The sequence below is a fragment of the Echeneis naucrates genome, chromosome 8 (genome assembly GCF_900963305.1).
Source record: "Echeneis naucrates chromosome 8, fEcheNa1.1, whole genome shotgun sequence".
NCBI lineage: Eukaryota > Metazoa > Chordata > Actinopteri > Carangiformes > Echeneidae > Echeneis > Echeneis naucrates.
This window is the reverse complement of record NC_042518.1, coordinates 6,957,197-6,980,964: the sequence shown is the minus strand read 5'-3', so window position 1 is coordinate 6,980,964 and position 23,768 is coordinate 6,957,197. Positions and strand designations below refer to the sequence as shown.

The following is a 23,768-nucleotide window of genomic DNA, read 5'->3' as shown; positions in this document are numbered from 1 at the left end:
AGTTGTATGATGCTGTCCGTGAAAGCTACTTAAGTTTGGGAAAATAAGTAATTTTTTTTAATGGTTTATTTTTGGGCTTTTTATGACTTTATTTTAGTCAGTAAATGGAAGTGGGGCTGACAGGAAACAGGGGGAGAGCGGGGACTGACCTGCAGCAGAGGTTCTGTGGCCAAATTTAAACCAGAGACGCTGCAATTATATGGCAGTTGCTCTAAACCACTCGACCACCAGTACCCCAAGAAAATAAGTAATTTTTTTTGCATGTGTTTCGCTCCAGATAGCATAGGAATGATGCGGTATTTTTTTTTTTTTAAGCTACACTAGTATTATGTCTCTGGGGACGCAATACCGGTTGCTCAGTTCACTACTACACCTCCAGGACAGAGGCTCCTCTGTTAGTGTCACTGCTGTTCAGAGCTGCAAAAAGGAGGGTGCAAAGGAGGAAAAGGGGCGACCCAGGCAAGCCCTGAGATCAGATTCCTGCGTCCCCTGGCCCAGTGATACCAGACCTGGCTGTGATTGCATGATTGCATTCTCCTCCCCCTCTCCTGGTCTCTGTGAGGGGGCAGGGGAGTTGCACATGACCTAATTGCCACCTTGCAGCAGGGGTAGACAAACATGGGCCTGGCCCACAATGGCTGTATTAACCTCTGTGCATGGCATCACAAAAGGCCTGAGTTACAGAACCACAATGCTCTCTCTCTTCCTCTCTGACGAGGAACTGTTGTTTCATTCATTCAGCCCAGAGAGAGGTTCAGGTGCTCTGTGATAGATCTACCTGGGAAAGGTCGTTATCTAATGACTAAGCTCAGTTGTAAGTGGCGGTGCAGTGCGTGTGGTCCCATTGTTCAGCTGTTTTGGTGATAACTGTAGTTATAATTTCTTAGAAGCGGAAGTGGTTATTGTTTTGTCTAAACAATTATCTTCATTTTGGCTTCTTACAGATGCTAAAATTAAAGATGTCAGGGCCGTTTTGAAAGCATTATGTCACAGCATGAATTTGAGCATCAAGCCCTGGTGTTAGGGTTACATGGGCACATGGCTGACATGTAGGGTGAAACTGATTGGGGGGGGGGTTCATTCATTCATCTTCTATTGCTTTCAGTCTCTGGGTCGCAGGGGGTGCTGGATCGAATCCCTGCTAACACTGGGCGAAGGGCGGGTGCACCCTGGACAGGTCTTTGAACGGTGGGAGGAAATTGAAGTACCTGGAGGAAACCCACGCAAACACAATATTTTCTGCAGATACCGACGCACAATCTATACATTATATACCTCAGCACAAGGTAATGTCAAGCCTGTTATGTAAACCCCATAAAAACAAAAATTCATTAAGGATGTCTAGAATACACCTCCTGGGATTTTCTGCAATCCAGACAAATACCACAGTGACATTCCTTGAGGGAAGCTTAGGAATTCTCTCTGCTATTTTAGACTATAATGATATGATCGGAAGACTGAACAACATAACCACTTGATGCAGTGACAAAGACAGGGTCATGGGACCACAGCAAACATGCACAAAGGCGAAAATATGATTCACTTGGATGTGGTGCAACACGGAGGAGCAAGGACGCAGTAAAGACTTCTGTCAATCAAGTTATCGTTACTGTGTAAGCAGATGACTAAAGGAAAGCACACCATTTGGAAAATATATTCATTTCCATTCTTGTAGATAGTTTGATGATAACCTCTTTATACATTATGCATGAATTTAAAGTGAACAGCCTGTTAGCTTAGTTTGGCACAAAGACGAAGTCAACTCTTGTGGTTCTGTCCAAAGGTACTGCAATGTGTCTACCAGCCCCTTGAGAGATTTCAAATACATTTTTTGTGGTTTATTCCAAAAACCAGAGTTTAAGAACAACATTTCACAAAAAAAAAAAAAAAAAATTGAAATGTGAAATGAAAAATGTTGTTCAAAAAAACTTCCTTGGACTTTTTTTTTTTTATAAACTGTGTGCAGTCAACACTGATAAGATATAAGTCTGTTGGTTTGATGAAGATGTTGTTGAGGTATGAATCCAATTGCCAATGACTCTATGTTCATTGCCCCTACCTAAGAACTACACACACAGGCACACACTGAAAACATCCAGCTTAGTTGGTCTGTAATCATATTACAATTAGGTCCTCTGCCACATTTCACTACGAGCACTCTGTTAGAGAGCAAGAGAGAGAAAACTGAGAAAATCTAAAAATACAGATCAGAGGCTCTGAACACAGGCGAGGGACAAGCTGAGGATTAGCACTGCCTCAGCAAATCAAACAAACAAGTCCATAAAGGAGCATGGACAGGAGGTAGAGACAAGGATAGAGATGGACAGGGAGAGACAGGAAGAGATGAACGGCATGAAAAACATCACTCTCTCAAGAACTGACCTTGTAAAACACTTATCAGGAAAGTGTTTATGTGGTCTACATGGACAGGAAGGGTGTATGGGGGGTTTAATGCTCACAAGTCTAAAAGAAGACAGCCTGTGTTTCTGTGTTTCCGTGTTTGTGTCTGTGCGAGTGTACCTGTCAAAAACTTATTTGAAATTTAACATGACACACAGGAATGTTTGGTGCCAGAAACTACACTGTTGTTGACTCCAAATGAGAATACACGCTGAGCTCAGACAGAGACTTACCAGCCAGGAGGGAAAAGATGGAACTTTGTTTTTCACCAGCGTTTCCAACAAATGGAAAAAGAAATTCATCTATTGTGATTATGACAGATGTGGATGATAGTAGAGGGCTGATTGCAGAAGACCCAAACGTGTTGTTGTACCAAAACACACACTTTAATGACGAGACATAATTAGATAATAGGCAGAAAACATGCAAGTGATTGACACTTTAATTAAAATATAGCAGACTTAAATTCAGCATTTGAATTCATTAAGACTGCCAAGCTGGGTCTATTACTCAGCTCACAACATTGTGTGTGTGTGCGCGTACGTGAATGTATGTGTACTCTGAAGACTAGACAGATGTGACAAACCACTGACTGCGGATGGTTACATGACTGTTAAAGCACCACAGCAGTAATTGACCAACTCATTTCACAGTCTACAGAGGTTAAGGCATCACACTGCCCACACTCTCACTGAACTGGACGTTTTGACACACAAACATACACACATTAAGTTTCCAACACATCAAAACAAGTTGTGGCACAGCGGATTTCAATAAGTGAAAGGATGCCTGGTGTAAATAAAAGAAAAATTAAGGGGGGAAAAAATCCCATACAGAATCGTTTAACGACTGAATAAAGGAGAACAAGGCGTGAGGTCAGGAGGGGATGAAGGAGTAGCATGGGATTGGGGTGGTGGGCTGTGTAAGATGAGCAATCCTAAATCACATTAGAGCGGCTTAAAAACCAAATTAATCTTAAAGAGCGGCAGAGGGATTCAGTCGTGCCCAGGGCCTGGAGAGGAGCCGCTGGGTTTGGCCCATTGCGGCTGCCTGGCTGCAAGTACAAAGCTGCATGAGAAACAGATGTTGTGAACGCCTGACACCACAACACTCTGTGTGTGTGTGTGTGTGTGTGTGTGTGTAGCTGCGCGTGGACGTGTACGAGACAATCACATGTAGGAGAGAGATGGAGAAAAACAGTAGGTAATTTTTGACAGCCGAAGTTTTTTTTTTTTTTGCCCTTCGTGCTCCTCTGTGTCTGATTTTTCCTTTCTTTCCTTTCACTTTGTAAGTCACAGATCAAACAATGGAAATAAATCAGAAAAGAATGAATTATATCTACTACAGCTTCTTAATTTGTGAAAATACTAGCCTCCTGAAGATAGCTTTAAAGTAAATCAATTAAATCTAGAGCCAATGTTTTCTGAGACATGTTAACCAAGTATTTATGAAAGGTTATGGTGAAGTTTTGGTTGTAATTCTACCAAATGCACTTTGGTCATGATTCATATAAAGGCAAATCTTCACTAAAAGGCACAAGCATTCCTGCAGTGACACTCTGCCTGAATCAAAATCACCCAATTTGGATGCAATTTGTTGTAAAAACATGGCTGCTTATACCATACATGAACAATATGAAAGATTAGGCTTTAATTGACCATGTTTGGTACCACAAATTGCTAGATTTAGATTCCTGGATGCTTGCTAAGCTTCATTAAATTCTGAACGTTCTGAAGTTTAAAAAATCAGTTTTAGTGGAAGAAGTCACCTTTACGGTAAATCAAAAATAATGAGGTTCAATAGTTCCTACTTTGTTTTTACTGCATAAACTACGCACCAATAGCATTCAGAATGCAACATTTTGAAATAAATGATTAGTTTCCCAACATTTCCAAGAAGAAATACAGGCGAAGCTCTATGCAGATGTCAGCATGTGCAAAGTGGTACAAGGCTGTACAAGGCTGTTAAGTAACGGTTTATTGTATCTCTGTCTACATCTATCAGTTACTGCGCAGACAGATTTACTCTCTAACTGCCTCGTATGTCTGACTTTGTGTCGGTTTTGTTTTATGAATGATTTCATCTTCTCTTCATCTATTTTCTATTATGTTTTTCGCTCCATATATAGAAATCTGCAAATCTGGAAAAACGTTCAACAAACGAGTACCATGGATACACTAATAAATCCACTGATGTACGTGCTTTGTAGTAAAGACACAGAACACAGATCAAAATTCAGTTGCCAGACTTTCACGAGAACATACGATTAATTTTGCATTTCCAGCCTCTGACTGCAGCTGTTCAACTCACTGTTGGTGAATTCAAAAGCCAGGTAAGACAAATTGCTTGGCATCTGGAGCTGCTGCTCTGCTCCCTACCCGCTGATTGGTCCATGAACGGGCTCAACAGGACAACTGTGAGGCTGCTCTGATGCCAGCACAGCTCAGCAGGGGATGTGGTTAGCGGTGGGAGGGGGCGCTGAGAACCTGAGGAGGCTCTCCCTGCCAAAGCACCGTTCAACCAGAGAAGGCTGATGAAGCCAGAAAGTCATGCAGCCAAAGTTGACGTAACCCATCAGCAAGTGAGAAGATAAATGTGGCAACTCGGCTGAAGCTATTTACAATATGCAAGATGGAGGTCGGGGTGGAAAACCTCCTCCTGGGCGACTGGAAGTTTCATCACACTTAAAGTCTCTCCATGTGCTTTTAAACTTGTCAGGATGAAACCCATTAGGGGAGTGTTAAATGGTCAGCGTATGGGAGCGAATGAACTAGTTTTCTCTTGTGTGTGGACTCGCAGTCACCCCGTCTCGTCTGTGTACTATATCCACAGCTCTTAGTGAGCAGCTACAGCTGCGGCTTGGCTTGCGGCTCGGTGGATTTTCCAGTACCAGCCCTGTGTGATGGAGGGTGCATGAACTCTGTTACCCCCACAGCGTCCTTTACTTTGCAGCTCGTGTGTGCAAGTGTATGTGTGTATCTGTGAGTACTGCAGCTGTGTGAACAGCTGTCTATAGTGACTTGCTTACACACACCCAACAATGAGCTCACAGCTTTTCAAATATGTGTCCAACTTATGAGAACCAGAATCATTCTTACTGTCCTTGTGGGATTTCTTTAGTGGAACCATGTTGACAAATGACTTCCAAAGAAGAAACGAAACTTTTAATTCAACACAATTCACCTCCTTTGAGGCCTTGAAGTAATCAGTTAAGCTATAATGACGAATTCAGAGGGGGATTTTGTATGTATTCGTGCAGTGCAAGGCTTGGATGGATATATTTACATGGATATGTTTGTGGGTTTATGCATGCGTGTGTAATCATGCTGTAACTATCCATGAAATGAGACACACTGTTTTAACAATGGGACTTGGATTGTGGTGGATCTTCTAAAGCTTGATGAGATTTAGCTTGTCTACATAACGTGAAGCCATTATCCTTCTCTCCTTTTTGGATTTCATGTTTTTATCCATGATCGTTGCTGCTTTTGTGTGCTGAAAACTCAATCTGTGGACCAGCTTTTCCTGTCATTTGGTCCACAGATGCTTGTTATCACAAGCATGACTTTACAGGCTTGTAATCTCAGCATATGGATCTAAAAATGTCTGTGGTTGAGATTTAAGATAAAACGGAAATACTACTGTAGTCTAGACTACAGTAGAATAGACTTTCTGAACAGCTGCACTTAACATGAATGCATCTAAATGAGCAATAAAACAATCAATATTGTCAGATAAATAGCTAGAACAAGGAGAGTCCATCTCCAGAGGACATTCAATGTTTTCGGTCTTTACTGAATTCCCCATCCACGGTGAGGATCCATGGAGGACTGTCTGTCATAACCCAAATGGGACACTCTGGCTATGATGAGGACTCCGATGGACTTGTGGTTATGAAACCGCCTGTGGATGATAAAAATGAAGCAGCCCCTTGGGAATCATAACTAAGAGGCTCCACAGCCAAACCCACTGGCTTTACTAGCGCCAAGAGCGGAGATTGTCAAAACTGATCGGGTTTATGCAGATAAGGATGTATTCTGATTCCCCACGGTGCTAAAGGACGGGCATGTGTGCCCTATATACATGTACATGCAATGAACTCTGTGAATTGATATAACAACTCTCGGCAGGACTGGGGCGTGAAGACAGCATACACGGGCGATCAAAGTCGTTTTTCTATTTTTGCTGTGCAGAAAGTATTTTGAACTGTGAGACTATCAGCTGAATCAAAGCAAGGGGGCTGGAAACATGCTTGTCAAACAGTGCGTGATGGAGAAATAAATTCTTTGCATATCTGAGGCTTACTCCCTCCCTCAATCCCCCAACCCACCATCTGACAAATCCAATTAGCATGACATGAATATTATGGTTCTGTATGCACACAACAACCAGCATCTTGGCAGGGGATGGGCAGGCTGGGCCCCAAAGACATGAGCCACATAGATGCTTCTGTCTGGCAAGGAAGTTCTCCCTTTGGCCTGTAACCTGGCTGTAACTGGAAGACTCGTTTCTTTGACAGGTTGGCAATGCTAACTCGTCCTGCACCCTTCAATCACTGCTTCACATCTGCCTTCAAGTACCTACCTTCCTTGTGTCTTTTCAATTGCCACTTCACCTGAAAGAACTATATTTAAAGGGATACATGTTGGACTGTCAGATGAAAATTCTTGAAATTTTTTAGGGAAAGAATTAAAAATATTCTGGATAAAACCATTCAAAAGAGATTTTTAATGGGAGGAAAACAAGCACCTGTGACTTAAAGACCAAATGAGCATCATTTAGCCCATTTTTAATTCACTGAGCACAATCGCTGAGTTAGTCAGACAGATAAAATGAAGCTCCAAACTTTTCTCCCAGAGCAGCTAGGAGACAACACTGCGTGGATCTGTCTGGCAAGCTGTCAGCCTGTTAAGTCTCCCAGTCCATGCCAGTATGGAGATTTGCATTCGACTCAAAGGAGGGCTAAAACATCAAAGCCTCTTTTGAAGCACCACTTGATGCTGCACAAAGGGACAGGTGAAAAAAAAAAAAACAAAGCAGAACTCCAATGCACTAAACTACTGTACCCAGAATGCACCTCCGCTCCTAAAATAAAAGTGGGACACCTCAGTGCCACGACAGAAACACCATTTCATGAGGTATTTTGACAAAAGTGGAACAAAAGTTGGATTCTTACATCTTTTCTCTCAGATATTTTTGTATTTCAGCTCCGAGGACTTCTGTATAATATCATTAACAATGCCGACAAAAGACAGTGACAATCAAAGAAAGGCGCTTTAATTAAATATGACATGCTAAATTGAGAGCCGCAGCAATCTGTAGCATATAATTCAGACACTGACATGTAATTACTGTCAAAACGGTTTGTGATGGTAACTGTGAAAGACCGTTTCACTGATATGAACAGTGAGGAACGACGCCTTTGACATTTTCAAGTTCACTGGACATTGAGTCAGATTTCTGCTTAAGTTTTCAACTTTTAAAATGAAATTCAGAGAGCAGGACCAGAATGCACCTTAACATGACGCGCTCCCATACTTCATGTACTTGTGTGCATGTGCATGGGCAAATATGGTCCAAATGTCTTCGTTGCCTCAAAGCAGCCTCTGAATCTCTATCCAGTCTAACAGCTATTAAACAATAAGCAAATATAAACAATCACAGGGTAGTCTCAGGTCTTGTTAGATATGATGACTGCTTTGGAGTGAGCTTGACTTGAAATGTTTGTGTGTATGAAGGCTATAATGGATGCTCAGATTGTCTGGACCATATTCTCTGAGGCCAAGGTGGTTAACAATGTCTCATACCCCAGCAGGCTGCAGAATCAATGACCATGAACTGAGATGTCTTGTGGGGACGCTCATTCAAACATATGCATGTCCTGAACTCTCACTACTGTTGATGTATATAAAGGGATGCAGGTTGTGCTGCATTCACCTAAGAGTAGCTGAATAAGGCATTTGAACAATCAACACTTGCGAAATAAACTTGTGAATAAACTGCAGCCTCTTCATAAATCAAACCCTGACAGTGAAAAGATATTCAGCAGCAACATTTCATCATTCATTTTCAGGACGGTGTTGAACTCACAGGCCTGGGCTCCTTATTCTCCTGCTAATGTCCCTTTGGCTGGCATGGAAATAAACTTGGTTCACTTGAAATATAGAAAAATCACAACCTATACCTGTGTGGGTTATCGTGACACGACACTATGAGTTTTTGCCAGCATCGTTCACACAGAAACACCTGCACTATCCGTCTGGCCCAGAATGCAATACTCTCCGTTAAGGTTCCCATGTAGAAAGCCAGTCTACATTTCATAGCAATCAAACCAGGTTCCTGAGCAATTATTTCTGATTGCAGCCGAGTTGACCTGGACATTGTTTATCTCTCTTGGCATGAGGGACCCATTGGGCTAAACCCACTGACAGCTGAGAGGGCGGGTATTCCTTTTTTGTGCGATGGGTCTTTGCCAGCATAAATGCCTCCCAAAAGATGCCTCCATGATGGCTATGTGCTCATTTTAATTAACACATAAGCCCGTTGATGTTAATTAAAAAGCAGACAGACGATTCCCCATCAGAAAAAGATCACAGGAAGGGGAGAGCTGTGTATCTGAACTCACAGAAGGATGCAGCGGCAGCGTTTGGCATTTATTCAGAGAAGTGTAAGATTTGTGTAGCCCCCTTGAAACATATGCATTACAAGTGGGCACATCCAACCAAATGCATCAAACACATTTTAGATGTTAGTTATGTGAAAGGGTGATATGAGGATTCGTTGAAATTCGAGAAATGAGTTTAAAGCCAAAAAAGTCCAGTTAGATGTTTCACCATGGGTACACTGACAATGATAATTATCTGCTATACCCAGAGGATGTGACGGTGTCTAACCAGTGTAGTTTCACACTCAGTTGCTGTGCTACTTACTTCATGGGCTTGAACAGCGCCTGTCCATAGTTCTGGAAAGTCATGATCAGCTTCAGCTGGGTGCCTCCTGATTTCATGGCTGGGAAGGAAACAATAAAGATGTCAAATCACCCTTCAAAGCCGTTTAAAGCATACAGACACACAGGCACGCACGCACATAATCATAAATATATGCAAATACACTCACGTACGCACAGCTGTTTCCTTATTTGCCTATTTGGTGCACACCATTTTGCATGGATGCATAATAGAGCTATCACATCTGCTGATTTGCCAGGCGCTGAACAATTAAAGTGCTGCTGTGGCAGTGAGGAGCGGGGTGTGACTGAGCAGCGTGAAAACAAATACATGATGTTTTCTTCAGTTTGATGACGAGATGAACCCAGAAAAGGACGATTTTACTGAAAATAGGGCCAATTTCTAGAGACAGATAAAAAAAATTAATTGAAATTACGATGAAGCAGCACACGATTAAAGTACATTTAATCCATGACTTCATATCATTTTTCTCGTGAAAACTGAAAGAATATATTGTTCCCCTCCGTGCGAATGCACCTGTCCAACAGCAGACTTTTCTGTGCGAGCCTCAGGGGACTGTGACACATTGTCAGCAATGTAACTCTCCTCTCTCTTCCACAAACTGACTTCCTGTAGCTGACCCGCAGGGAGGAAGAGGAGCCACTCAGGTCTTACCATCACTTATGTTTCCAAAAGGCTGAAGGAGAGTCACTGTGAGCTGCCTGCTGTCATTCCGACTCAAACAAAGGGACAGTAAGACACATCTCAGTACCTTGTGTGTCTGTCAGAATGGGAAGGATTTTGGGGGGATTTGCGCATTTATTACAGCGCATTAGCTTGAGCATTTTACACAATGCAGCACTTCTTCCAAACCCCACTATCACCATAAGCCCCATGTAGTGGACCCATTTACTGACTGGCTTGCTGACTCTACCTCCTGCACAGAGCTGTCTTTAGTATTTATTGACTCTCTTGCTGTTTGTCTCAGCACTTTCTCAGTTTGTTTTTTCCCCTCCTCTCTTTTATTCGTATATATCATCCTTTTACTCGTGTTCTTTCTGTTATGCTCTGTCTGTCTCACTTAATCTTACTCACCACTAGCAAGCCTCCCCATTTACTCTGACTCATTTTCAAAAGCTTGAGAATTTTACATACACTGTTTCACAAGTACAACCGAGATCACCTTTGGTCAGAGGCTTTCCTTTGTCACAGAGGATGAAGACTAGGTAAAATCAAAGCCAGAGAATACACAGAGATTCTCAAGCCTACACTTATGCCAGATTTGCTGAAGCCGGGTCAAGTAGATAGTGGCCTGGAGTAATCTTTAAAATTCCTATAGCTATACATCAAGCCTGAAACCTTTGAGAGATTGCAAATGACTGAACTTTGTTTTATGTAATGCTGCGACCTTCAACCCATAAGCCACAATCCTCGAGGAGCTGACCTCAATTCACTGCTCACTGCTGGCTGTTTATAAAATTTGGTCTCTAATCGAAAACTACAAAAGGTAATCCCTTGTGAAAAGGGTTAGGGGAAGCTCATCTGATTGTTTCTGTGGATTGTATGTGCCCTGACATGGAGCCAAGCAAGAACCGCAGCGATCCCCACCAAAACATTCTTTTCATTCACCCAAAGGCCATCTGTCTCAGTGTCAGTCAGTGAACGTATGTCTATCTGCTCATCTCTCTCTTGCTCCATTTCTCCAAATGAATCAATGTCCCTGTCTGTCTTCCCCTCCACACCATCACGTTCTCCGCTCTTTCACAAAGCTCCGAGCCTCATCCACCCACCACCATCAGATCCCCCCCCTCCTCCACCGTCCTCCTGCGCTGTGATGATAAATCCATCCTGCTCTCACCTGAACCGCCTCACAGTACTGTGAGTATGATTTATGAGTCCAGCTGAAAACTGAACAAAAGGCCACAGCCTGCCCCAGAAGAGAGCAGGGGGAGAGACACAGAGAGAAAGTAATACAGAAGGAGAGAGACGAGGGCTACTGCGGAGAAAATGCTGAACGGGGAAACTTTCTAATGTTGTCTCTGTTTTGTAATTTTAGTGAGATAGATAAGTGGTAGGTGTGTGTACCAATTATGGGGCACAAAAGCTGTAATGCAGGCTTCCAGGCACGCGCGCGCGCACACACAAACACAAACACACTACACTGGGTTTTCACAGACAGTGTTTTTACAGGTGTGCCTGGGCACAGAGTGATGGTTTATAAATACTAGTGGACAAAAGCACACACATACTACCAAAGTGCAGGCTGAGATGTGTAGTATGAATGATGGTGAGCTGCCTGCCACAGATGGAGGGACAAATAACAATCTGACAGCCAATATGGATAACTGAAATGTGCTAGGGGAGTACTACAGCAAAAATAATAACGCTAACTATTTCACTTCAGATTGTGGTCATGGGTATTAGTCACAGCTATTTGCCTCAATTACTTTTTGAGTGGGAGAGACAGAGACTTGTCTTTAATGCTGATTCTGTGCCATGACATATTTTCACCTTCCGCAGCCTCATTCTGATGTCTCGATGCTCAAGTTTAGTCACTTCTAAAAAGAATTTGCAGACATGACATGACAGACAGCAATGCATGTTTAGGAATGAAAGCAATGTTAAGAAACTTGGTAGAAGCGAATTTCTCTCAAGCGTATGTTTTATTATGCTGTTAGGTTAATGCGGAAATGTTTAGGAACTGCTTTTCTTTCTTTACGGGGATTTAAACACTCAGGTTTTATTGAATGAAATTACAGTTTCGACAGAAATAAAATTTCACAGCATTTCAATACTAACTTTCAATCCATTCATGCTAACACGCATCTTAACCAACATTCTGGCCCACACACACTTCCACACTCACATAATTCGAAAAACATAGATTGTTAGGATTTATCAATACACCATGTACACATACTCACCCACACTTGTGATCCTCTGTGTTACCAGGTCCTTCAGTAGGGCGTCCAGCGCAGGACTGTGTCTGGCATACAGCTCATAGCGGTTGATCCCGATGTGGAAACGTAACCAGTTGGGGTAAGACTCTGCTGTCACCTCTCCTGTTGGTGAGAACTCCTCCTCCTCTTCATTTCCCTGCTCATTGTGCCTGAAAATAAGGAGAGGAGAGGAGAAAGATTTAACCAGAAGTTGTGGAGCAAGAAAATTCCTATTAAGATTATTTTTAGCGTATATAACAGATGGTTACACTGTTTGTTGCCATTTCCTAATATAGATTTAACTGTATCACACTAATTGATGCTGAAAGAACTAGCACAGACCGATCCCTCCTAGTAACACACGGGCTTGCTATTATTACGAACAGAGCCTTTATGATTAAAATGCTGCTACACTGCCACGATGGCAACTCAGGATTTATATGCTCAAATGAATAAAATTGCATCATGACAATAGAGATGAGAGATGAGTGGATGCAGCAGATGGATGAGTGAGCATTATTCTGGAGGCAGAGAAGGGACAGAAACTGGCAGGATGGATGGTAGGACCTGTCTCCTATTGCTGATACATAGATAGACTGATAGATTGACAGATTGGGGTATCAGGCAACATAAACTTGCTCCAAACAGCATTAAAGCTTTATGACAGTGAAATTGCTGCACTTACTTGAATGTTACCAGCCTTTTTTTTTTTTTTTTTTTACTATCACCCCCCCCCCCCATGTTGACTGCTGTCTGGCTGTCCCACTTGTAACGCTTTAAGTTTAACAGATCTGATAATCTTACCATCCTTGGTTCCCTGTTGCTTTCGGATAAAACCTGATGTCAGTGTTGACGTTAAACAAAGTGTCATCGTCCGTGAGTGGAGGAAGGTCAAGCTTGTATAATGGATGCTCGAACAGGGCAGACAGTCTGGAGACACCGCGGGCAGAGACGGTCCGACTCCCGCTCGAGTCTCCGATGAGCGGCTTGTGCTCTTCCGCCTTCACGGGGTCCTTCTTCGGTCTCATCCGCCTTAAGGGATCCGCTCTGTCTGTGATTTTTTCCAGGGAATGGGACGTGAGATTGGAGCTCGGCTCGTTGCTGAAATCCTGCAGGATCCTCAGCGTGTGCTTGTTAGGCCAGCTGGCTTCAGCCGCCGTCCTGGCGCGCTGCTTCCCCCAGCCCTGCGCCTCTCCGCCCGGGTGATGGGCGCACTGGCAGCCGCCGTCGCCGCTGCCCGCTCCCGCCGCCCGCTTCTCCAGTTTCGGTAACAAGTCTATCATGATGTGCATGGTGCACGCCACCAGAAACACCATGAGTATCAGCACTCGGAATTTGCGGAACAATATCATCTTGATCATGCTTCCTTCAACACCGACTCTGCTGTTCAAGCGCAGCGCACCTCACGGCTCAGACGCTGATGTCCAATCACGGTGACAAAGCAGCAGCGTTGGTTTGAACATTTAACGAGATCGTTGCAAACACAATTGGTGTAAACAGCTCCATGGTGCTCCCAGTCTTTTAGTTTTCACAACAGTCCCAGTTTTTTTGCAGGCAGGTGGACGCACCGACACATTGTGGCTCTGACAGTTCACCGACAGCCGAAGAAAAGTGCTCTTCATTCGTGTTAAATCAGCATCAGAGGTAACAGGAGGGCTGGAGGTCCTGTTAAAACCCCCAAACTGTCAGCACGGAGTGAGATGTCAAATGTGTGTTAACTGTATTTCTGAGGGGAAAAGTCACGGGAGAGACGTAGTCCATTAAAGAAAAACAAAAATGAGGATAAACTCAAATTACGATTCCTCGTAAAGAACAGCTGATCTGGATGCTGTCCCAGCCTCGGTGGAGTCAGACCGGGCACCGGCCGGCAGGTGCAGGGATCCTGGACGTGATTTGTCCTCCTAACACCGCCTTGTCCTCCTTCCAAGTGCTCATCCCGGGTGGGTGTGTTAAATATTATGATGGGGGCCCATGGAGCCCAGCCTCGGTGGCGTCATGAGGAAGAGATTGGCTGCGTCCGCAAATGCGAGTCGCTCCGTTGACATGAAAGGCGAGCTTCTTCGGAGGAAGAGCCCGGACTGAGAGCTCCGAGGCTGCAGAGCTGCTGGACGCAGCCAGGGGGCGTTAAAACAACCCGAAACACCGCTGCAGGTGCAGCAGGCTGTGTGATGTGTGTGACCCCAACCAGAAGCCATTATTCAGTCAGAGGGGTCACCAGCAGAACGCCTGAAAGAGGGTTGAGACATCAGTATGTCTGACAGACAGAAAAAAAAAAATCCAATGAAAATCCTCTTTCCGTGCGTCTTTAAGTTTTTGGAAGTCGGTAAATGTTCTTAGAAATGTGAAACCCCAGAAGAACGATAATCAGACAGAGAAACAGCCCAAACCTGAAATGTACAATTGCAGACTTCAATCACAGATCAATGGTTAACTAGTTGTTTTGGCACCAGCTGTACTCATGCCTCTGTCACACAGAGCAGCCATAATGGAAGAAATGGATGAGCAAACTGAGCGGCTAAGTAAACCATTTAACAATAAGCCGGTAGCTGAGATTGAGTTTGCATTTGTATTAATGGCTGCTTGATTTGAACGCCCACACTCATCGCTTCCCTGATGGTCCAAAGTCTTCCAGAAAAGAGTTAATTGAAAATACTATTACTATACAATTTATCTTTAGTTATTAAGAGGCTGTTTATGTAAATACAGAGAAACAATTCAGGAATATAAAAAAACACCATAAAAAGAGAAATGTTAAAATGGCATAAAAGAAATGACATATACAAAGGTTAATGGCAGTCAGTCTACAGCATTAAGAGAAAAATAAATGTGTATGTTAGAGAAGTACGTGTTCTGTGACCGCTTCATGTCACATCATACAAACAAGTTCAGTGCCAATGCTGGTTTTCTAATCCTACTGACAAAAAAAACCAAACAAACAAACTCAATTAGCAGGTCCATCTATCTGTCTGTTTTTCTGTCTTTAATTTAATAAGGTTGAGCCAAGGTTGTAGCTCATGCTGCGCTGTCCCCTTACACTTTATGATAGACCTGTACAGTTTTCATTGCTTGATTACTCTGAATCAAAAGGTTTCCAATTAGCTTATCTATAGTAAGGAAAAACGTGCACGTTCGCCAGTCAGAACACATCTATCTACTTTCTCAGAGGCCATTTCTTCCTTTTACTGATAACTGATTACTTTCATTCACACCGCAGGAGTACAAAACTCTTGTAGCAATCACAGTTGGACTTGATCTTTCTAAGTCCCACGATCAAGTGTTACTGTATTCATTTAGGCTCCCAACAGGCCCTTTGACTGCCAGACAAGAATACACAAAAACACAGAAATCTCCATGTCACATAGCAAGGAATATTTTCAAGTTGCAATTAGAGGAAGTCATACAAACAATAAATGATACACATTTCTTTGGCTTCCGTACCCTCCTCCTCTTCCCAGAGGACTGCTAGTTGGAGTTCATGCTGCTACCATATTTGTACATCTGAATTAAACAGGATCTTCAAGCTAACAAGCAAACAAATCGTTCTCCCAAAGGTGAGACTTCATTCCCAGTTCATCTCGTTCCCTAAAGAAAGCAAACCGGCATGCTCGGACACGTTCAAATCTGATGATACTAGAATGGTATTTCCACAAAATATATCATTAGCTTCAAAAAGTAAAAATGAAAGGTTGCCACATGTGAGAAAATTTGTGCAAATTATTGTTAAGAGCAGTCTTAGCCCGTGAACATGCCACACTTGCTTTTGGCAGCCAACATGAGTGTGTGTTTTTTTAGTGATGCCTAAGCTTGTGCTCATCAGATGATGATAGATTATTTGTAACTGTTTGCTAAAAAAAAAACTTCCACTTGTCCGTTCTGTTTGCTGGAACCCGGTTGAGTTTCAGCTGTGCTTAAAAATGAACAATGCCAAAAAACAGACAGCACCTAAATTAGTTAATTGTGGAGATATTATATCATTTATGTTCTCTGCAATGGAACAATTAAGAACGCCTGAGAAAAGGCAAAATGGGAAATTCAGGTTCAATGCAATTCATCTAAATGAATGTTGAAGGACGAGGTCAAAAAGGCAAGAAAAAGTAATCATGTTCATCCAAATGACTTGGAGAAAACAACAAACATGAGACTCTTGCTTTATTTTCATGCCAGGAAATGTAATTCACATTGTTTTCAAAGACATTAGTTTATTAAGACTGAGAAATGTCTTCAAGGTAAAGCTGCCGGAGAATCAACTGTACCTATTAGAACATGAAAACAAATGAAAATATTATTTTAAATCGAGCATAGCTACTGTTTATGGTTCCCTAACCTTTTCAATTTCATTTGTCGCAAAACAATTTCCTCAAGAAGCAGATATCTAAGACACTACCAAGAACCTTTGCTCCAATTGGCTTGAAAAGAAATAAACACACATGTTTTTTTTATGTATTATTAGAATATTTTTCTTTCATTGATTGTAATTACATTTTCCTGTTGCCAATGTCAAAGAATAAAGTACAGCACCGCACATCATTGTGACATCTTAACAGGTAACTGATGTAGAACAGATGAATGTGCTTCTGAACAACAACAACAAAAAACAAACTGGCCTTTTTATTGTTAATGCAATAATAAAACTGATATATAAAGTCTTTTGGGATATAATTATAAAAAAAAAAAAATTGCTTTTTCACATGAGCATTTTTTTTTTTTTTTTTTATCAGGCTATTAAATGCACGAGGATAACCAAACCCAAAAATGTACAACTCACTTGTACAACAGGTACAACAACACAATACAGACGTGTCCTAATCTGTGGGCAGAATCAAGGTCCAAACAAATGGAAACTAGGTCAAAGAAGGGAACAAAGGCTGGAACACTGGCATGAGGGTACAAAACAAACAGGCAGAGGACACTTGGGAAAGGGTAGGTATAAACACACAAAGGAGGGAGGGACAATTAAGCAATTATGTAGGGCCCATAATGGCTGGGCAGGTTATCTCACAGCCAGGAAGGCAGACAAAGACGCAACCGCAGAGGTGAGCACACGAAATAAAACAACAAACAGGCATGGACAGTACTAAATGGGTAGTGTTCGTCTTCAGTTCTTTTTTGGAATATCTGTAATTTACATGAGTATATATACATTTAATTTTTGTGAACTTACGACCTTTATTCCACTCCGAAGACAAATATTGTACTTTAAACTCCACTACATTTCTATGAAGGCTATGCTTCCTTTAACGTAAGGACTTGCAGTCACCACTGACAACAAATGACATAAAGATGGAAATAAAGCAGAAGATAAGAACGGATGCTGGACCTGACAGTATTATGGTTCATTTAAACTCCAATGAATGACAACAGCATCGTGCCTTCTGATTACATAGGCCATATGTCTCGGTTCCAGGGAATTGTTCATCCTACAGTTTATCTGACTCAAACTTTTTTAGCAAGAGTTGGGTAACGTTTGACCCCAGAGGGTAACAATAACCAATGATGGAGCAGTTCAGCTATGCAGGGACCCATTTCAAAGTTGGACCTTATACCAATTCTGATTAGTCTGGGGTATTAGAGAAGGCTTCAGCTTGTGTTTAAATTTAGATGGGGAGAGAGGAGCGAGAGCAAACCAGATAAGGTAAAACTAAGGATAAATAAATCAGTGCATCATCTGGATTCCAGTCAGGTTCGTCCCTTTGGAATCCATGAACATTTATGTGTCTGTCTGTTTGTCTGAATGTTTGACCCGAGGGCGGGCCCCTCTGTTCCTCAGCTTGGAAGCAGACTTTGCAAATTTCAGGTTAAGGTCTCCCAGAATTCACCAGTGTCTAACTGCAGGAATCAACTTTATTGCAACAGTGTGGTCTGGTAACTTTAGTTCCAAATTCAGGCAAAACTAATATCCAAGTCCAATTAATCAAACATTCATAATGTCTTTCAGGGGAGCAATATCAAAAAATATATATGTCTGTTTTTATCACTCTGTTCCATTAAAGGCCATAAGCTCAGTCACATCAAGTTAGTCAGTTTTATGAGGCTGATGATTTGTTAACTGCTAACTTCAAACTGAGGGATAAATGGCTGTGCAAATGTCACAAGTATAGAAGTTATAATTGGAGAATAATGTGACCGGTTAATAGCAATAAAAAATGGTGCTTTGAGTAATGGCTTGTCATTGGGCAATGTCGGCGTGGTGAGTCCAAATGATTCCACCTACTAGTTTGCTGAAATTTGCTTTTGCTCATATTCGCTTTCAATCCAAATCAATTTCTCCCACTTCCTTTATTTCTTTTAAATGTTTTATTTCATCTTGAAACCTTCAGGCCTACTGAGTGTGTGTGTGATGATTTAAAACCATAACGTCACATTTTACCTTACCGTGTTTTCAGTTTCTGTTACACAGTAGTGCCAAATCAACTATTTCCAACACATTTGCGTTATGCTTTTTAAAGTGAAACTTGAATTTTAACATAAAACGTCACTGTGGTGCGTGGATTGTACTCAGCCGGTCACAGCATGACACACTGTGAGAGTAATGAATAAGGCTAGTGTTATAGTGGTCCTGCTGTGCTGATCTCTTTATTGCAAAGAGTAAAGAGGGTTTTAAATTAGGTGATAGTATTGTGTGACCTTGGAAGGCACAGAAAGGATAGTTGTATGAACTTTGTGTAATCAAATGTGTGTGTCTATAGTGAGATTTTTTTTTTTTTTTTCTGAAGAGATGACATTTGTCCTAACAGCGGCTGCTGGTCTATGGTTGAACTGCAACATATAAGAAATGAAGATTGCTGTGGAAGTTAATAGCAGTGTTCAGGTCTGAGTGTTTGCCAACATGATAGACTGATACTGCAGCACTGAGTAATCCTTCCTGCATCGAGACATGCTAGATTTTACGCCACTCTCCTGTTGGCTGGCGAAATGGTGAAGAAATTACATAACTTGACATAAGTGAGTAACAGAGTACACTCATGTTTACAAATCTTGCTAAAGAGCATAAAATCCCAAAACCCCAACAAAGCCAACCCATCTACTGTCTCCACTTCACTGTGTAGTGCCTCCTTAATCGAAGAGTTTTTAATTTTGCTCTTGATTCAACAGCTTCGTGAAGGGAGGAGAGCAGATGGAACTACTGTATGGGATAGACTTTCCTCTCCGCTGCAGCCTCTTCCTGTGATTTAAGTTCATGCCCCCCAAAATGACTGTGTTCTCTTCACTGTGGCTTTTTACTGTCTTTTAATAACAGCTGACAAAACTGCACATCCACTGAAATATATATTGGCTATTGCATGCGCAGCATCTTTCAGTTACAAGCCAGCCAACTAATTTGCTGCTCCATAAATAGAGAATAAATACAGATACTCATCCCTGTCTCTTTGAAATTGTCTTTACATACAACTGATTTGAAGCAACAAATAGATTTTAAAGGCAATACAATGTCACCCAAACTACATTTTGTGGAAATGTTATTTTATGGATATAATTATCTCCAGGATAAAATATGTTGAATATGAGTTATGTTGTTAATATGTTCTTCTTTCGTCACCTCTGTTGTGGATGAGTTAGTGACCACATAGCGATTACACAAGAGCAAACGCACTCTGCTGACTGTCATTTCACTGAATCATTTAGTGCACCTCCCCAGACCTACATTAATCATGGTCTGAAAACATCCGCTGGTGGTAAAGTGTCTGGATTAAGCATTGTGGAGTCTAAATGTTGGGCGTAGTAGCTGAATAATTTCCAACAGAAAGGAGCACACTGAAGACCAACTGGTATGATATATGTGATATATCGGCGACTGTTCTTTAACATGGTGGGATTGGCAGAGATAAAGGACTGTCAGTGCATCACAGCTCAGACTTCATATTCTCAGATTTCTATGTTTTAGTATGAGTGAGTAAACTAAGCAGGTTGTGAGAGAACACAATATGACTTACTGATGGATACGGTTACCACGGGAGCACATTTGAGTGACTTTGTACTTGAGCACATTGAAGAAACTGAATCATCATTGCTGCACCTCCAGGTCCAGAAGGCCTATTGTTAACATAAAAATAACAACTGCTGAGGATCACATCCAGTGTCTCAGAAGGTTAACACCTTGTCCAAAGGTGTGATAACAACACCTGAACACTGGGAGAGGACAGGCCTATGACCACTCACTGTGGCGGAACAGAATCTTACTTTTCAGCAAGGTTATTGGTTGCAGCGGTAATATGCTGTCAGATTAGATCTCTGGATGTCAGAATGTGATCCCTCAGAAGGAGATCACGGGCTGCATCTCCTCCAGCAGGGCTGAAGCAGGATTTCTGCTCAACCAAACAAAAGTAATGCGTATGAGTAAATAACGATGATATTGTCGGTGAGGTGTCGCTTCCAATAATGCATGTTTTGGATATTGCCATTAGCTGGCCATAAAAAATAAATAATTAAAAAAAGTCTTTGAGTCACAGTATTCCAGCCTGGTTTTTGGATGATGTGGAAATAAAATCAAGTGTATAGGCTACAATGATGAATTACACCCAATGGCCCATAAGCAAATCAATGCCAAATCAATGTCCATGTGGGACCCAGGTAATTGATGGACCAGTGCAGGACACAGCGTACAGTCAGAGATTGTTGCCATAGATTCATCAAAGGTCGATGACCGGATATACATAAGGTACTAATTTAAGGCACACAGCCATACCACAGGTTGAAATCCCACAAACATACTTAAGGGAAAGCCAAACTAACAAGCACAGCTCATATTGAGGGTTCAGTTATTCTCCAAACCTGCTGCAGAGACTAAAAGCAATTATTGTCCAGCAGCTGTTGAGGAATGGAGATCAAATGTTATGATTTTCAGTCTTTAAATTTTGATGTTATGTTGGGAACATAAAGTCACCGAAAACACCAGGAGTCATACTCCTGGGGCCATGATTGTTGACAAGAAGTAAATATATATTTTTATACATGATAGCGGCGGATAGCAGAGTAATTGCTTTGGAAAATAAGTAACAAGTCTAAACGGACACAAATTTGCTAGGTGCTTTTGAGATGTCTTAACTTATCTCATATATGATTCTGATAGCAGCAGATATCTAGTGACATTTTGGACAAGCTTGAAAGTGACTGCTGGTTAACACGTAGTCTTAATAGAAAACATTTCAGGCACTATTTCAAAGGCGTTCCACCATCTGACAACAGAAACAGAAACACTTATATATTGAGAAGAGCTTAATTGGGAGTCCAGCTGTGTTAAGAGTCTGTATGAGTGAGCACGGAGAGCAGGACAGAAGGAAACAGATGAAGAGCTGAAACCTGCTGAAAGTTTACCTGCTGTGCCCGGTTAGTATGACATGTTGTAGGTCATTAAAACAGTCAAGAGACAGCTAGTGTGATGATGTGGCAATCCTCTCTCCTGATTTATTTGTACACGCAGGATATGTGTGCAACAGGGTCGCTTCTGGCCTTCACATCCGCCTCTCAGCTCTGGCTGATTTAACAGGCTGCTTGTTACACAAGAGTCTGGCATGACTCTAGCCCTACTGCTGTGTCGCTTGTGGGCCACATCCTGTTACTGCTCTGCTCCTACTGGCATAAAGGGCGTTGGCCACACGTAAAAAATTTCAGACAGAAAAAGACATGGCAGACACACAAATATGGGGAAACACACATGCACAGAGCTTAGCTTGTCAAGTGAACAACAGGCTGGCATTTCTACTTTCATTACAGAGCCAGTGTGTGTGCGTCTCCTGTTTGTGGGATATGTTGTGTTTGACCATGACTTTTCATCCTGGAAGCCCATACTTAGACAGAACCGGATGCTGGCAGGGAAGGGTGGGGTTAAGGAGCGGAGGCGGGTGGCCTGTTTGCTTGATGGTTTTCAAAAAACATGATGAGGAGTGTTGTGGATTAATTATAGGAGTCGCACCCCTGCCAAGTTTTAATGACATGTTACCTGTGATTAGAGGAAATGATCCGTATTGATTTTTAAAGGAGAGGAAGAGTCATGTTTAATTGCATTAGAATAATTGCCTATTGACGGCTGAGGTGAGTCCTTCCCTGATGATGGGGCCTCAGTGCTGCAGTGTGCCAGGTGTGAATCCTGTTTGCACCACACTGCCCTAAAAGGTGTTTAATGTGATAATGGTTTTAGACTTTTCCAACTATCCTGCAGTCTTTTTCCACATGTCCTCTGAGTGTGGAGGTGAGTGCCTGTTTGTTTGGTAGTTTCTACAAACATGATGAGAAATGAGGAGTGTTGAGGCTTCATAATAAGAGTCATACCCCTGCTGCACTTTAACGACAGGTTAGCTGTGATTAGAGGAAATTATCTGTATCATTTTTAAAAGGACAATGTAGAGCCGTGATTCATGGCATTACAATAATTGCCTATTGATGGCTGAGGGCAGTCCTGTCCCTGGCTGCAGGTGTGAATCCTGTTTATAACACAATGCCCTGAAAGGTGTTTCATGTAAAAAACGCTTTTAGGACATTTCCAGTGTTTCTTTAATTGATTATTACCTGGTGGATGGCGGCTTCCTTGAATTATGTTCTGAGACAGATCCATGGCTGGAATCACTCCAACTATCCTACACAATCTATTCTCCATGTGTCGTCTGAGTTTTTCTTACCAGCCAATTAGACTTGAATTTGAGTGTAATCGATATATTTCCTGGTGACCTTTAGATCACCTCGGGCAACTGTCAATAGTTACTTGTGGTTTTGATATCAGGGCTGGCTCTGCATTTCCCCTTCCACCATCAATCCATCGATCTCCCACCTTTCTCTAAAGAAATATAAACAAAACATTATGCTAACTCATACAATATATGTGACTCTGCTGACTCCGCTGTTGCTTGCAATATTTATCATCCCAACACCTAATCAGTTTAGCACTGAACACCTGAATCACTACTTCTCTCAGATACTTAATAAAAAGAAAACAAGACAGTAGACTGAAAAACACAATATCTCTTCAGAGATTTCAGGGTATTGCAGCAATGAATATCATTAGTGTTGTCTATTATTCATTAGAAATGATGGAGGGACCTGTTTTTGTGACAGCACCACATTTACAGATGTTTTTTTTTTTTTTGTTTGTTTTTAGTTGTCAACTCCACCTCGAGTCTCTTCCTCCTACATTGTTTGGGCCCCTGCTTCTTGCTGGTTGCGAAAGCCTTGATCCGCAGCCAGGGACAGCGGTTACAAGGCAGGCAAGGCCACAGAAAGTTACTCTGCTTCCAGGTCACTGTGGTCTGGAGGCCAACATAGGATCACTGAGTAAACAAGCTGTTTTAGCACAGGGGTTGGCTCAGGGCAGCTGATACTGAGTGGCTTTTTTAGGTTTTGTGTCTGTACCAAGAAGTCCGGATGGGCCTCTATAGCATGCTGTCTCCTGGACTTTTCTTTGTGTGTTTGTTTGTTTGTTTTTCTTCTTCTTAGTGAAATGTTAACCGCTTCATCATGTCTTTATGAAGTGGGGCTGAATGTCTGAGTCATC

The 23,768-nt window shown here is 42.0% G+C and overlaps 1 protein-coding gene across 1 annotated transcript in view; it reads right to left on the bottom strand.

Moving 5' to 3' along the window:
• Positions 1-14,211, bottom strand: part of fam20ca (FAM20C golgi associated secretory pathway kinase a) — a 30,488-nt gene extending 16,277 nt beyond the window's left edge. Inside the window, exons 1-3 of the mRNA XM_029508560.1 lie at positions 13,091-14,211; positions 12,272-12,456; positions 9,330-9,408 (exon numbers count right to left, since the gene is read on the bottom strand). Coding sequence (XP_029364420.1) covers positions 9,330-9,408; positions 12,272-12,456; positions 13,091-13,647 — 821 coding nt within the window. The 5' untranslated portion in view covers positions 13,648-14,211. The remainder of the gene's footprint in view (positions 1-9,329; positions 9,409-12,271; positions 12,457-13,090) is intronic.
• Positions 14,212-23,768: the final 9,557 nt, after the last annotated feature.